We start from the raw sequence: 13,871 nt of genomic DNA on the forward strand, positions 1-13,871 counted from the left end.
TGGCCAACAAAGCCTTGATGGCAAAACACCAACAAATACCTGACAAGAAAAGAAAATTATAAGGTAATCCTTCTCACGAGCGTAGATTAAAAAAAAAAAACCTTAAAACATTAGCAAATCAAATCCAGCAATAAATAAAAAGAATAATATATGACGCTAGATTTTATTTATCCCAGTAAACCGGGGAAAGTTTAATTTGACAAAGGTTATCTACAGAAAAGCCTTAGCAAAGAATACTTAATCACAAAAGTACTGAATGCTTCTCCAAGACCAAGAAAAAAACAAAACAAAACAAAAGGATTCTATTATCATCCTATTTCAACCCTGTACTGGGGAGCCCCAGCCAGTATAAGGAAAGAAAAAATCACAACTCTCATTATTTGAAGAGACATGATTCTGTAACATAAAAAAATCCTAAAGATATGTATACTTAGCAAGGTCCTGTGGTACAAGCTCAATATGCTAGAAGGAGAAAAAAAGAAACTGTATTTCCATATTCCAGGCACAATTAGAAAATAAAATATTGTTTAGAATAGTCTTTACCACTAGTATTTAAAAGCACCAAATAAGAAGGAATAATAACTCTAATGAAAGATAGGCAAGACTTCTATGCTGAAAACTATAAAACATTAAGAGACATTAAAGATCTAAATAAATGGGGAGACTTACCACGTTCATGGTTTAGAAGACTAATATTATAAAGATAATAATTCTCTCTAAACTATCAATTTAATGCAAACCCAATGAACATCTTAGTACTTTTTTTTTTTTTTTGGAAGGGGAAACTCACAAGCTGATTCTACAATGTACATGGAAATTGTAGGAGTTAACAATAGCCAAGTTAATCCTGAAAAAAACACTAAAGACATAGATGAATCTATTAGAGTTATAATAATTGACAGTATAATATCATATAAGTAAAGGCAAAGTGACCAAGGGAACATCAGAGTCTAGAAACAAACTCACACAAATACAGTCACCTCATTTATGATCAAGGTGATACTACAGAGTAGTAGGGAAAGGACAGTCTTTTCAATAAATGATGCTGAATCAAATAGTAATGTGGAAAAAAACTGCATTTTAAACCCTGCCTCACACTACACACCAAAATCAATTCCAGATAGATTATAGATCTCAGTAAGAAAAGTTAAATGAATAAATTTTAGGGAAAAAAAAGTATCTTTTAGGATCTTTGCAGAAGACAAATATTTCTTTTTCTTATTTCTATACATTTACGGAGTACAAATCAAGTTTTTTTACATAGATATGTGCTATGTATCTATGATGTGCACAAGTGTGAAGTGTGAGCTTTTAGTGTAAAACCATAGTGTACGCTGTACACATTAAGTAATTTCTCATCCCTCAACTCCCATGAAGATTTCTTAAACAACATAAAAGGCGTTAACCATAAAAAGAAAATTAATAAACTGTACCACATTAAAATCAAGACCTTTCTTTTCATCTAAAGATACCACTGGGAGAATAAAAAAGGTAAATCACAAACTGGGAGATTTACGCAGTATATATCTTGACAAAGGATTCATATCCAGAATGTATAAAGAACTCCTATACATCAATAAACTTTCAAGTTACCAGTTTTTGGTTATTTTTGAGACAGGGTCTCGGCTTTATTGGCCAGGATGGAGTGCAGTGGTGCAATCATGATCACGGCTCACGGCAGCAGTGGGACAAAATTAATCGTAATGAATGAAACATTTTCATGAAGAGCTTTATCACAGACCCGCCTGCCAGGCATGGTGGCTCACGCCTGTAATCCCAGAACTTTGGGAGGCCAAGGCAGGGGGATCACTTGAGCCAAGGAGTTTGAGACTAGCCTGAGCAACCCAGCAAGACACCCATCTCTACAAAAATAAAATTAGCCAGGTGTGGTGGTGTGTACCCATAGTTCTAGCTATTCAGGAAGCAGAGGCAGGCGGATTGCTTGAGCTGAGGAGTTTGAGGCTGCAGCAAGCTATGATCACACCACTGTACTCCAGCCTGGGCGACAGGGCAAAACCCTGTTTCAACAAAAATAAAAACAAAAAAGGGTTAAAAATATTGACATAAGTAACTAATGTACAAATTAGAGGTGATATCCATAGAATACTATGCAGCCATAAAAAAGTTCATGTCCTTTGCAGGGACACGGATGAAGCTGGAAACCATCATTCTCAATAAACTATCACAAGAACAGAAAACCAAACACTGCATGTTCTCATTCATAGGTGGGAAGTGAACAATGAGATCACCTGGACACAGGGTGGGGAACATCACACACCAGGGCCTGTTGTGGGGTGGGTGGCTGGGTGAGGGATAGCATTAGGAGAAATACCTAATGTAACTTACGAGTTAATGGGTGCAGCACACCAACATGGCACATGTATACATATGTAACAAACCTGCACGTTGTGCATATGTACCCTAGAACTTAAAAGTATTAAAAAAGAAACCTGCAATTACTTTTGCACCAACCTAATACATTCAGATTGCAACACATGATGAATTTGGGGGGGAAAAATCGTTCAAAAGACATAAATGCATTAGGAATCCAAAAAAAAAACTAGAGGTGATGTAAGAGACAGAGGAGATGAGGGAAAGAATATACTACACCAGGCATGTAACTATACATGCATAAGTGTGTGCATAACTGTCTAGAATCAGAGAATACATAATGGAATGGAGGCATTTGAACCTGAAGACAACACTAAAAGAAAAGTGAAAAAAAGATTAAAATAATTATAAATGTATTCAAACATACAAAAATGTACATTACAGGAGTAAGTAGTCTTAACGTTTTAGAATGCTAATGCTCCAGACTTGAGATTTGTTTGCTTATTTCTTGAGGAAAATACTTACATATATGCCTATTTCTTTCTTCTCCCCTCTCTTCTTTCCTCTCCCTCCCTCCCTTTCTTTCTTTCTTTCTCTTTGTTGAAGAACCTGAGATCTGAAGTTCCCACATTTCTTTTTCTCTTTTTTGAGACAGAGTCTCATTCCATAACCCAGGCTGGAGTGCAATGGCGTGATCTTGGCTCGCTGCAACCGCCGCCTCCCGAGTTCAAGCGATTCTCCTGCCTCAGCATCCTGAGTAGCTGAGATTACAGGTGCCCAGCACCATGCCTGGCTAATTTCTGTATTTTTAGTAGAGACAGCATTTTGCCATGTTGGCCAGGTTGGTCTCGAACTCCTGACCTCAGGTGATCCACCCGCTCTGGCCTCTCAAAGTGCTGAGATTACAGGCATGAGCCAGCACGCCTGGCCTGAGTTCCCACATTTCTTAACAGTATGTATACATATATGTGTATATACAGTGTATCTACTATACGGTTTTAAATTTTAAACAAAACTAGATCTTAAGCATTTTTATGAAATTTAATTTTTAAAAATCATGTCAGTACACATAGATCTACCTTATTCTTTTGAATGAATGTAATATTCCATATACTGATATAATAGAATGTATTTCTCCATGAAGGACTATCACAAATAATGCTCAGCAAATACCCTTGTACACTTACATCAGTACTTCTCTAAGATAGCTATCTACAAAGGAAATCACCAGATCAAAGGGAATGCATATTTTAAATTTTGATTATTACTGGCAAATTGCCCTCTAAAAAGGCTCTCTCAATTTCCACTTCCACCAAAGCACATAAGGGCATGTCATTTTCTATCATACTGGCCAATGCTAGGCAATAATCAACGTTAACTTCTTTTTGCCATGCTGACAGACACAAATAGTATAATATTTTAATTTCATTTACCTGATCACTAGTGAGGCCAACATAGAGCATATGGACATCAGAAATTGGGGACAGAGGAGGTTAACTATAATTACAGACATAAGACTGCAGAGAAATGTGTAAGTAAAAGTATATCTTAAAACCAACAAATGATTTAATTTGGTTAAAATATCAGAAAGGTAAAGGCCACGATGAGGTTACGAAAGGTGAATACTAACTTATACCAACTTAAGAGCACAATTAGACCTTTTTCCTACAGGTTATGAAACTACCCTGAAGACTTTTTAAGTAAAGCAGTGACATTGAAACCATGCTTCAGAAAATTTAGGAGCCATGTGTAAACTTTCATGGAGAAAAATTGGCAGGGAGATCAACCAGAGGCTAGGATTTGGCCTGAGATGACAAGAACATAAACTAGAGCAGAAGAGTTCGGAAAGGATGCATTAGAAAAATATTATTTACAGAACCAAGATCAAGAAAACCGGCAGGTAGTTACATAACAGAGGAGTAATCATGTTGACGGTTGAAGAAAAAGCTCTTCACCAACCAACTTGATACTGACTACATTTAATGAATAAAATTGCCAAGAAATGCGCCAAAAACAATACGATGCAAGAAAAACACAATAGATGAATCATGTTAAAAACTCAAATTAAAATAAGGAAACATATTTCTTGGGTACCTGAGAGATCACTGCTTTCAATTCGCCGGAGGTCTGAATCAGCCCAAAAGAGCTTGCCCAGCCTGCTATCAAGAGCTAAAGCAATTGGTTTACTTAAGCCACTGAAAAATAGGACCTCCCGTTCGGTCCCATCCAAAGCAGCCCGTTCAATTTTAGGAGACCTTTCCTGAAGATTGGTAAAATACATATACCTAGAGGGAAAGGAGAAAAAAAAAAGTTACTGGAGTAAGAAACCACATAAAATGAGAATATTCTTATTAAAACAAATGGAGGCAGAATATTTTTAAATACTGGTTTTCAATGTTTTAAAATACGTATTTTTTGACCAGGTACAGTGGCTCATGCCTGTAATCTCAGCACTTTGGGAGGCCAAGGCGGGGGGATTGCTTAAGCTTATGAGTTAGAGACCAGCTTGGGCAACACGGTAAAATACCATACCCCAAAAATTAGTCAGGCATCGTGGCATGTGCCTGTAGTCCCAGCTACTCAGAAGGCTGAGGTGGCAGGATCACTTGAGCCCAGGAGGCAGAGGTTGCAGTGAGCTGAGATTGTGTCACCGCACTCCAGCCTGGCTGATAGAGCCAAACTTTGTATCCAAATATATATGTATGTATATGTATATAAATCCTCTTTTATAAAAATATATACATATATTTATATATTTACATTTTTAAAAGGTAATGGGATATTTTACTACTTTTAATAGTAGCAATAAAGGTACACAGAAGTTATTAGGGAGCTTTCACAGATTAACAGAATAGTGTTAGACATAGGCACACATGTTTTCAGAATAATACAATAAATTAAAGATCAGTGACTAGAGAGACCTGAACACAAAAGTTTAAATTCTTTCTAATTAATCTATTTAATAACTAAAAAGAAGTTATATATAAATCACTTCTTATATTTAACTTATAGATTTCATCCTTTTCTTCTTTTTTGAAGTAAGCTACTTTCCTTGCTGAATACCTTATCATTGACTCAGATACAACTGTGTACTGAGTATTTATTAAATGAAAGAAAGCATTATTAGTTCTCATCATAAAGAAAACTAGTGGTAAATACAAGACTAAAAAATAATTAAATGTAAGGTAAATTGGAAAGGACTAAGTATAACTTAAGAGAGGCATAGATACAGAGTGTTAAGTATTCAGGAGGAGGAAAAAAATCACATCTGACTGCGATGAGGTAGATCAAGGAAAACTTCCTGGAGCGCGTGGCAGTTGAAATGGTCCTGGAGGTATGGTTAAAGATTTAGAATTAAAAAGCAACAGTGGCCCAGGACAGAAAGTCTGGGCAGTGAAATCAGAGAAAGTATAAGACAACTGTTAAGATAATGCAGAGACAAATGGATAGAGAATATTGAGTTGTTTGCTGGAGCACAGGACATTTAAAGGTAAATAAATAACAGGCTGAAAAAGAAGGGTGAGGAGGGTCTCAGAAGCCACAGTATCTGAACGCCACCTTAGTAACATACCCTTTCTCTGGGTTTACCACAATGGCTCGAGGTCTGTCCTGCTCGCCTTTTAGCACCACACCAATTGATCTCCCATCTAATCTCGTCACATTAATGACATTGGTAGCCTCACAAGTCCAGTAGATGTAGCGGCTGTAAATATCAATGCTGAGGTCATAGGGTTGTATCTCCAGGTTCTGACTTGGAACCGAGCTCACAACCACAGTAAAGCCCTAGGGGAAAAAAGAAATACACAGAAAATTAAACTCCAGGGGCAGATAACCCTGAGGCAATCACTCACAATGCTTACACCTACATGGGCACACAGCTGAGAAGGCTCTCTCAAGTCTTAAGGAGTATTTCTTACTGATACCTTTCTTTATGGGTAATGTGCTTCTTTGTTAATACACATCTCCAATGTTCCTTGGGTTATCCTGCTGCTGAAAAAAGAGCTGAGGTCAGATTAGTTGCTCCAAGAACCTGATAATGCCTTGATTAGGAGATGGGAGTGAGAAGGTGGCAACTGTCTTCTCTAAACTGGAGACAACTGTGGCTAAAACCACACCCTAGAAATATCTCTAAAGCAACGGATTGCAGCTAGAGGCAATTTGCCCCGCCATGGGCATTTGGCAATGTATGAAGACATTTTTTACTGTCACAACTGTGGGAATATAACTGATATCTAGTGGGCAGAGGCCAGGGATGCTGTTAAACATCCTACAATATTCAGAGCAGACTCCCACAACAACAATTATCCAGCCCAAAATGACCACAGGGCTTGAGAAACCCTGCTCTAGAGATAAGAGCAACTAGTAAAGGCTACAAATCAAATCTATCATCTTCTTTTCTGATCCTCCAGTCTACACATGTAATTTTTTTAAAATAAAGTCAAGCAAAAAGATAGGCTTTGTCCATTTGTGACATCTGAACTGTATCTTACTGGGTATCTCTGAAGTAACATATTCCTTAATTTCTATCTATTAGTTATCAGCCCATCAGTCCTGGCCTATATGGCAGAAAGTGTACCTGGAATATACAGCTATTACTATACCCTAATGATCTCTCAGAAGCCCTAAATATGTCACCTCCTTGCTCTTTATTGTAAGATGAGACATAGTGAAAAACGGTACTCTAACCTCCCTAAATTTTAATAAATTCAAGATATAACTTACTATCACTGCTATAAGGATGACAACAAGTAATTATTTATAGTATTATAATCCCAGTCTAACAGGGCTTGGCCAGAGAAAGAAAGCAAAGAAGTATCAAGAGTGATATGTAAATCCATAATTGGCATGTAAATGGGTAAGATTTATTGATAATATCCTCATTCCCATCCCACAGTCACCGAATAATTATGACCAAAAAAACCCATTGGATTAATAACATGTTAGATGTTTTTAACTTTACTGAGATTGTGTTACATGTTCCATATCCTCTGAATCTTTTAAATAATAATTAGTAATGTAACTGTAGAGTTCCTGTTAAATAACACATAAGAGCTATGTGCTTTGCATTCTTTTCAGCTAAAAAAGTTCGTAAGAATTCTAAGTGAGGGATAGAGCTGGAATCAGAACCAAGGCCTATTTCAAGGCTTCTAATACTCTATACAAAGAGAAATGTAAGGAAAAAGGCTTCATAAAGAAATGTAGGGGGCAGTCACAAAGCCATTACCAATATAACAGCTTGAGTAAGCCTAACAATTTTCATCATAATATCATCATCAAACAATTGCTTACTCAAAATATCGTTGGAAGGAAAAAATAAGCTACTAGGTTCAGATTTTCAGTTTCATACATACATACAAACACACCTAAGCAGAGTCAAGACTTAAGTGAAACAGAGTGGTTGGTGAGTCCAATTATTAGTCAGGAGAAATGAATTTTGAACCACGCTCTCAATTACCTGGCTGCCATCTTCTTGTGCCTTTCGGATCATGTTTTGTCGTGAGTCAATCCAATAGAGTTGCTTGTCCAGAGGGTCATAGTCAATGGCCCGGACATTCCGAAGGCTGTGGATGGGAAGGATGATGTCGGGGCTCTGTTGTTCATCAATCACCATGCGGTTGATGGCACTCTTCTGACTGAAGAGCAGGAAAGTGGTAGGAGCTTAAAAGGAAGAAAAGAGAAAATCTGAAATCTAGTTACCCTATATCCTCTATCATCAATGATTTGATCAGCCTGTTGTATGTATTTCATACAAAACAGACACAGATATTGAAGAGCTAAGGCTGAGGACAAAATTCTTTGGCATGCCCTCAAAAACTCTCTTCAGAGTAACACTAATCAGCTCCCTGGTTACCAAATCAGTTACGAACTTACCTAATTAATGACATAGCCACCTACCCTATATTTCTCCATCTTGTCCACAGAGATACCACAGAACACTTCATTTCCATGAGGTATTTGATAAAAATACACAAAATTCTCCTGGTCTACCAAGTGAATAACCCTTAACCTATTCTGTCTGGTAGATGGCAGGAAGCCTGGGCTTATATAAATTAAAGCAGAAACTTCTAGACTGATTTTACACATGACAGGGCAAGACCCATCTCAAGGAAAAAAAAAAAAAAAGAAGGTTGATTTTAGTCTCAGCCTTCTCATTTGATCTGAAGTAAGTCACTGAGCCTCACTAGGCCAAAGTTTACTCAGCAGTAAAATAAAAGTCATAGCCATCTTGTCCCTCTCACTGAGTTACTATGAGAATTTTACAACGTATATGAAAATACTTTAAAAACTGTAAGGCACTATATAAATGTAAATTTTAATATGTTTTTAATAACTTAAAAATTATTTATAAAAAATTAATAGAGATGGGGTCTCGCCATGTTGCCCAGGCTGGTCTCGAACTCCTCGGCTCAAGATCTACCCACCTTGGCCTCCCAAAGTGCTGGGATTACAGGTGTGAGCCACCATGCTCGGCCAAGAATGACTTCTGAGAGATTACAACAACTTCAAAGTCTAATGCCATTTTAAAAATCTTCATTAAAATATCTGTATACATTTCACAGACATCACCTAAATCCAGGAGAATTTTGTCCTTCTCAGGAATATAAAACATAAATAGTCAAGCCACAATTTCTTGCTTTATTTCCTCCTATTCCCCATTCTTCACAGCTCCATTATTTGTGGTCTCTCAGCTTATTTTACATTTACACTCAAATGAATACTGGCTTAAAACCCAAAGGAAATCAGTACTCACAAAGAAACTTCGTATTTACAAAACTGTAATTCTGCTTTAAGTTCATTAGTTAAAAACCCACATTCAGCTTGGAAGATTTAGAAAGTTATCCCAATGATCCTACTACAAATCTCCATTATCTGGAGTCCATCATACTAATACATTGATTTAACAACTTTTAGCAATTTTTTGTGGAGTCCATGCTTCAAGTAGTAAAAACACATCACACAGAATAGCTAAAAAGTCTCCCACTATAATTTTTATTTTAGAAGAATATTTTGGCAGTACTACTTTCTTAGTAAAGCAAAAAAAAAATATTAAAAGTTCTAAATTGGCTGGGCACAGTGGCTCATGCCTGTAATACTAGCCCTTTGGGAGGCTGAGGCAGTAGGATCACTTGCGGCTGGGAGTTCAAGACCAGCCTGAACAACACAGCAAGACCCCCTTCTGTTTAAAAGACTTAGAAGAAAGATCCCAGCATTTTAGTTCCCACATTTTCTTGCCTGGGAAGCAATTAATCAAATACATATTTGGCTCCTAGGATATTTTGCTGGGTATTCTCTTTTCCAAGTAAAATTTTAACCTTCAATAAGATTCCACAATTAGTTGTGGATCTTGTTGTTTTAGAAATGTGGATTAAGATAAAGCCACATGTGGCTCCAAATAAATGCCTGTTCCAAAAAATCTACTCAACTATATTAAAAATTACAAATTAACTGGTTATTTCTAAAAGGCAGCCAATATTCTGACCTATTTTCAAGTCAGTGAGTGCTTAAAATGACAAAGAATATGCCATTTTAAAAGCCTAAATCCACCCTATCAAATTTATGTAAACTCTAACCACCTCTCCCACATTTCCTTCAGAACGGTGCTTTAACAACGACCTCATCTGGTTGTCTGAGTCTTGCATTCCCACAATGAAGACATCAGAGAAGCTGGAGGATGAGATGTGTACGTAGGAGGGAGCTTTTCAGTTCTCTTCTGAAGGCATATGTGTTCACCGGTAGCTTAGACAAAGGTGTTGCTCCTGTTTAAGAATAGAATAAACTAGAAGGCCAAGCCTATCATGTATGACTGTACCATTTGTGCACTGTGCCAGGGGCATTGAGTAGGAACTGAAATCCAGTCCACACTTCCTTAGCCACGCCATGCACCTGCAGGGCTAAATCTGCTCAGAGGAAACATTTTTTTCCAATTTGCACAAAGATGCCACAGAGGCCACTTCAGTACTGAACAAAGGATTACAACAATTTGGCTTCCCATTTACTCTCTGATCTAATCTCTTTATTCACTTCATTCCAGCAACACTAGCTTCCTAGGTGTTCCTCTAACATGTCAGACATGTTCCCCCAAGACCTTTTGCATTACTATACCTTTTTGCTTGATAGGTGTTTTCCCAGATACCTGGGAATAGCTCATTTCTTCACTTCCTTCAGTTCTTGACATAAGTGTCACTTTTTCAGTAAGAACTTCCCTAATCACTCTACTTAACACTGCAGTCCCTGCCACCATCACCCTTTCTTGCTCTTTATATTTCTTCATTATACTTATTGCCACCTAACCCCTGACATAATTTATTCAGTTTATTATCTGTCCCACTGAATCTCATTCACTGCTGTATTTTCCAACGGCTGAAGTAATGCGCAGCTTGTAATAGGTGCTCAATAAATAAATACTCATTACAATAATATATGAAGAAACAAGCAATAGAGCCTAGCACAGTGGCATGTGCTCATAGTTCCAGCAACTAGGGAGACTGAGGTGGGAGGACTTCTTGAGCCCAGGAGTTCAAGCCCAACCTGGGCAACACAGTAAGACCTGATCTCTTAAAAAGAGGAAAAAAAGCCAGAAGGAAGCACTGGGTGACAAGGAGAGTCTTGTAGCTATGATTTTGAAAGTAAGAGAATAAAATCTGAGGAAAGGAAAAGAAAAATTTATTTAGGACCTCCAATATATTACCTATCATACTAAATGTTATTTAATCCACAAAATTATTCTATTTTATAGGCGAATGCACTGAAGATCAGAAAGCTCAGGCCGGGTGTAGTGGCTCATGCCTGTAATCCCAGCATTTTGGGAGGCCAAGGCTGGTGGATCACCTGAGGTCAGGAGTTCAAGACCAGCCTGGCCAACATGGTGAAACCCCCTCTCCACTAAAAATACAAAAATTAGCCAGGCACCGTGGTGCACCCCTGTAATCCCAGTTACTCAGGAGGCTGAGACAGGAGAATCACTTGAACCTGGGAGCCGGAGGTTGCAGTGAGCCAAGATCACGCCACTTTACTCCAGCCTGGGTGACAGTGTGAGATTGTCTCAAAAAAAAAAAAAAAAAAAGTCTTTCGGCCGGAACCGCCATTTTCCAGTAATTCGTCAAAATGACAAACACAAAGGGAAAGAGGAGAGGCACCCGATATATGTTCTCCAGGCCTTTCAGAAAACATGGAGTTGTTCCTTTGGCCACCTATATGCAAATCTATAAGAAAGGTGATATTGTAGACATCAAGCGAATGGGTACTATTCTAAAAGGAATGCCCACAATGTCACCATGGCAAAACTGGGAGAGTCTATGATGTTACCCAGCATGCTGTTGGCACTGTTGTAAACAAACAAGTTAAGGGTAAGATTCTTGCCAAGAGAATTAACATGCATATTGAGCACGTTAGGCACTCTAAGACCCGTGACAGCTTCCTGAAAGGAAGAGATAAGAGATATCCCTGAAAGGAAGCTATCAGAAAATGGAAAGTGATCAGAAAAAGAAAGAAGACAAAGAGAAAGGTACCTGGGTTCAGCTGAAGCGCCAGCCTGCTCCACCCAGAGAAGCATATTTTGTGAGAACCAATGGGAAGGAGCCTCAGCTGCTGGAACCTATTCCCTATGAATTCATGGCATAATAGGTGTTAAAAAAAAAAAAAAAGACTTCTGGACTGCTAAAAAAAAAAAAAAAAGAGTTAAATGATTTTCCCAAGGTCATGAAGCTGTTGGGTAAAACAGCGTATGTGTTTTTCCAGGCCTTGCCTTGCTTCTTCATTCATTTATTTAACAATAATTTCTTGAGTGTCTACCACAGACTAAGCATTATTCTAAGGCACGTAAGGTATGTCAATGAAGAAAACAGAAAAAAAAATTGCTGCTTCATGGAGTTTATATTCCAACAGACAGACAATAAGCAATAAATATAACAAAGAAGGAAGTTATATAAATAGTAGAGCATATAAATGACATAATACATAAAGGGGTGAAAGTGCTATGGGAAAAAGAAAAAGTACAGATACAGGGCACTGGCATGCTGGATAGAATAGCAGCATAATTTTAATTTTAAATAGCAGGTGTCACTATGAAGGAAAAAATGCAAGAACAACACTCCAAGCAGAGGAAACAAGCAGTTCAAAGTCATGAGGCGGGGGTACCCGGCCTATCTGAAACCAGCAATGAGGCCAGTGTGGCTATCATGAAGAAAGCAAGGGAGACAAGAGTAAAAGCTGAGGTTAGAGAAGAAAACTGAGTGGTGGGGAGTGAGAGGGAAGAAGGGGTTATGAAATGTTGGGTATAGGTCATGTAGGACCCAGCAGGCCATTGTAAGAACTAGGTTTTTATTCTGTGTGAAATGAGAAGCCAGACTTCTCAAAAGACATGTCTATATATGTTACTGTCCTTTCCCTTTTTCTATTCACGTTTTAATGTACTGCATTCTGCGTTTCCCCATTACTTCCCTGAAATTACTCTCTTCAGGGTTAATAACCACCTTACCCAAAAATCCAGTGTATGCTATTTTAGACCTCCCCTTATTCATTCAACAGAGTTCATTTTTGAAACAACTTTATCTCTGTCTTCCGTGCCTCTATTCTGTCCTCCTTTTTCTCTTACCTCTCTGATTGCTACTGCTGTGTGCTCTGTGAACTTCTCCTCCTCAATCAGAGTTGCAGAGTTTACCAAGTGCCTTCTTTTCTCTCCATCAGAGTGAGCCCACTGATGGGGGTTATGGCCCACAAGTTAAATCTGGCCTGCTGCCTGTTTCTGTAATAAAGTTTTACTGGAATTCAGCCACTTCCATTTTTAAAATGTATTGCCTGAGGCTGCTGTCACACTGCCATGGTGAGAGCTGGGCAGAGTTCAGCAGGTGTGACACGGCCTAAACACCCACAAAGCCTATGAGAGAAAGTTGCTGGCTCTTGAACTATACATTCTCTTTAGGTAACCTCATTCATTTTAAATACATTCTGGTATTTCCAAAATTTGTATCTCCAACCTCATGTCTCTTCTCTGATGATAGTCCATCAACTATGACACATAATCTAGAGGTCATCCTTGCTTCCTCCCTTTCTTTCCCACACAGAACTCATTAATAACTCCTGCTTGTTCCAGCTTCAAAATATATCTTGAATCTATCAACCTGTCTTCAACACACATGCTGCTGCCACCACCACTGTCCAGGTCTACTTGCATTACCACAATGGTCTCACTGACTTCCCTGGAACTGGTTCTTCTCCCCAGAAATCAGACCATATATTATCTTCTATCTTCATAACAACCCTATACAGCAATTATTATTATTATTCCAACTTTACAAATGAGAAAAAATTAAGGCTTAAAAAATGTATTACTTGTGTAAAGCAAAAAGGCTAATGTGTAGCAGAGATTCCAAAGTACAACCTCTTAATCATTCCACCATATGCTTGTGTTCTTTCTCTTTCACAACTGAAGTTGGCATCAGAATAGACCAAATTTTTCCTATGGGAATTATGACTTTCTTTTGTACTTGAGAGAATGTGTCAGGTCAATAGTTAATTATCTCTAACATCCTTAGCAGTTT

General features: G+C 38.0%; 1 protein-coding gene and 1 pseudogene across 3 annotated transcripts in view; one reads left to right on the forward strand and one right to left on the reverse strand.

The window, feature by feature from the left end:
• LRP6 (LDL receptor related protein 6) overlaps nucleotides 1–13,871 on the reverse strand; it is a 154,795-nt gene that overhangs the window by 27,899 nt on the left and 113,025 nt on the right. For all 3 annotated transcript variants that reach the window (XM_007967688.3, XM_007967686.3, XM_073020489.1), the window contains 3 exons: nucleotides 7,787–7,989; nucleotides 5,903–6,114; nucleotides 4,426–4,616 (listed from right to left, as the gene is read on the reverse strand). In XM_007967688.3, the coding sequence (XP_007965879.1) occupies nucleotides 4,426–4,616; nucleotides 5,903–6,114; nucleotides 7,787–7,989 (606 nt within the window). The remainder of the gene's footprint in view (nucleotides 1–4,425; nucleotides 4,617–5,902; nucleotides 6,115–7,786; nucleotides 7,990–13,871) is intronic.
• On the forward strand, nucleotides 11,259–12,102 carry LOC140712737 (large ribosomal subunit protein eL21-like; annotated as a pseudogene).

Source organism: Chlorocebus sabaeus, chromosome 11, assembly GCF_047675955.1.
Source record: "Chlorocebus sabaeus isolate Y175 chromosome 11, mChlSab1.0.hap1, whole genome shotgun sequence".
NCBI classification, from domain to species: domain Eukaryota; kingdom Metazoa; phylum Chordata; class Mammalia; order Primates; family Cercopithecidae; genus Chlorocebus; species Chlorocebus sabaeus.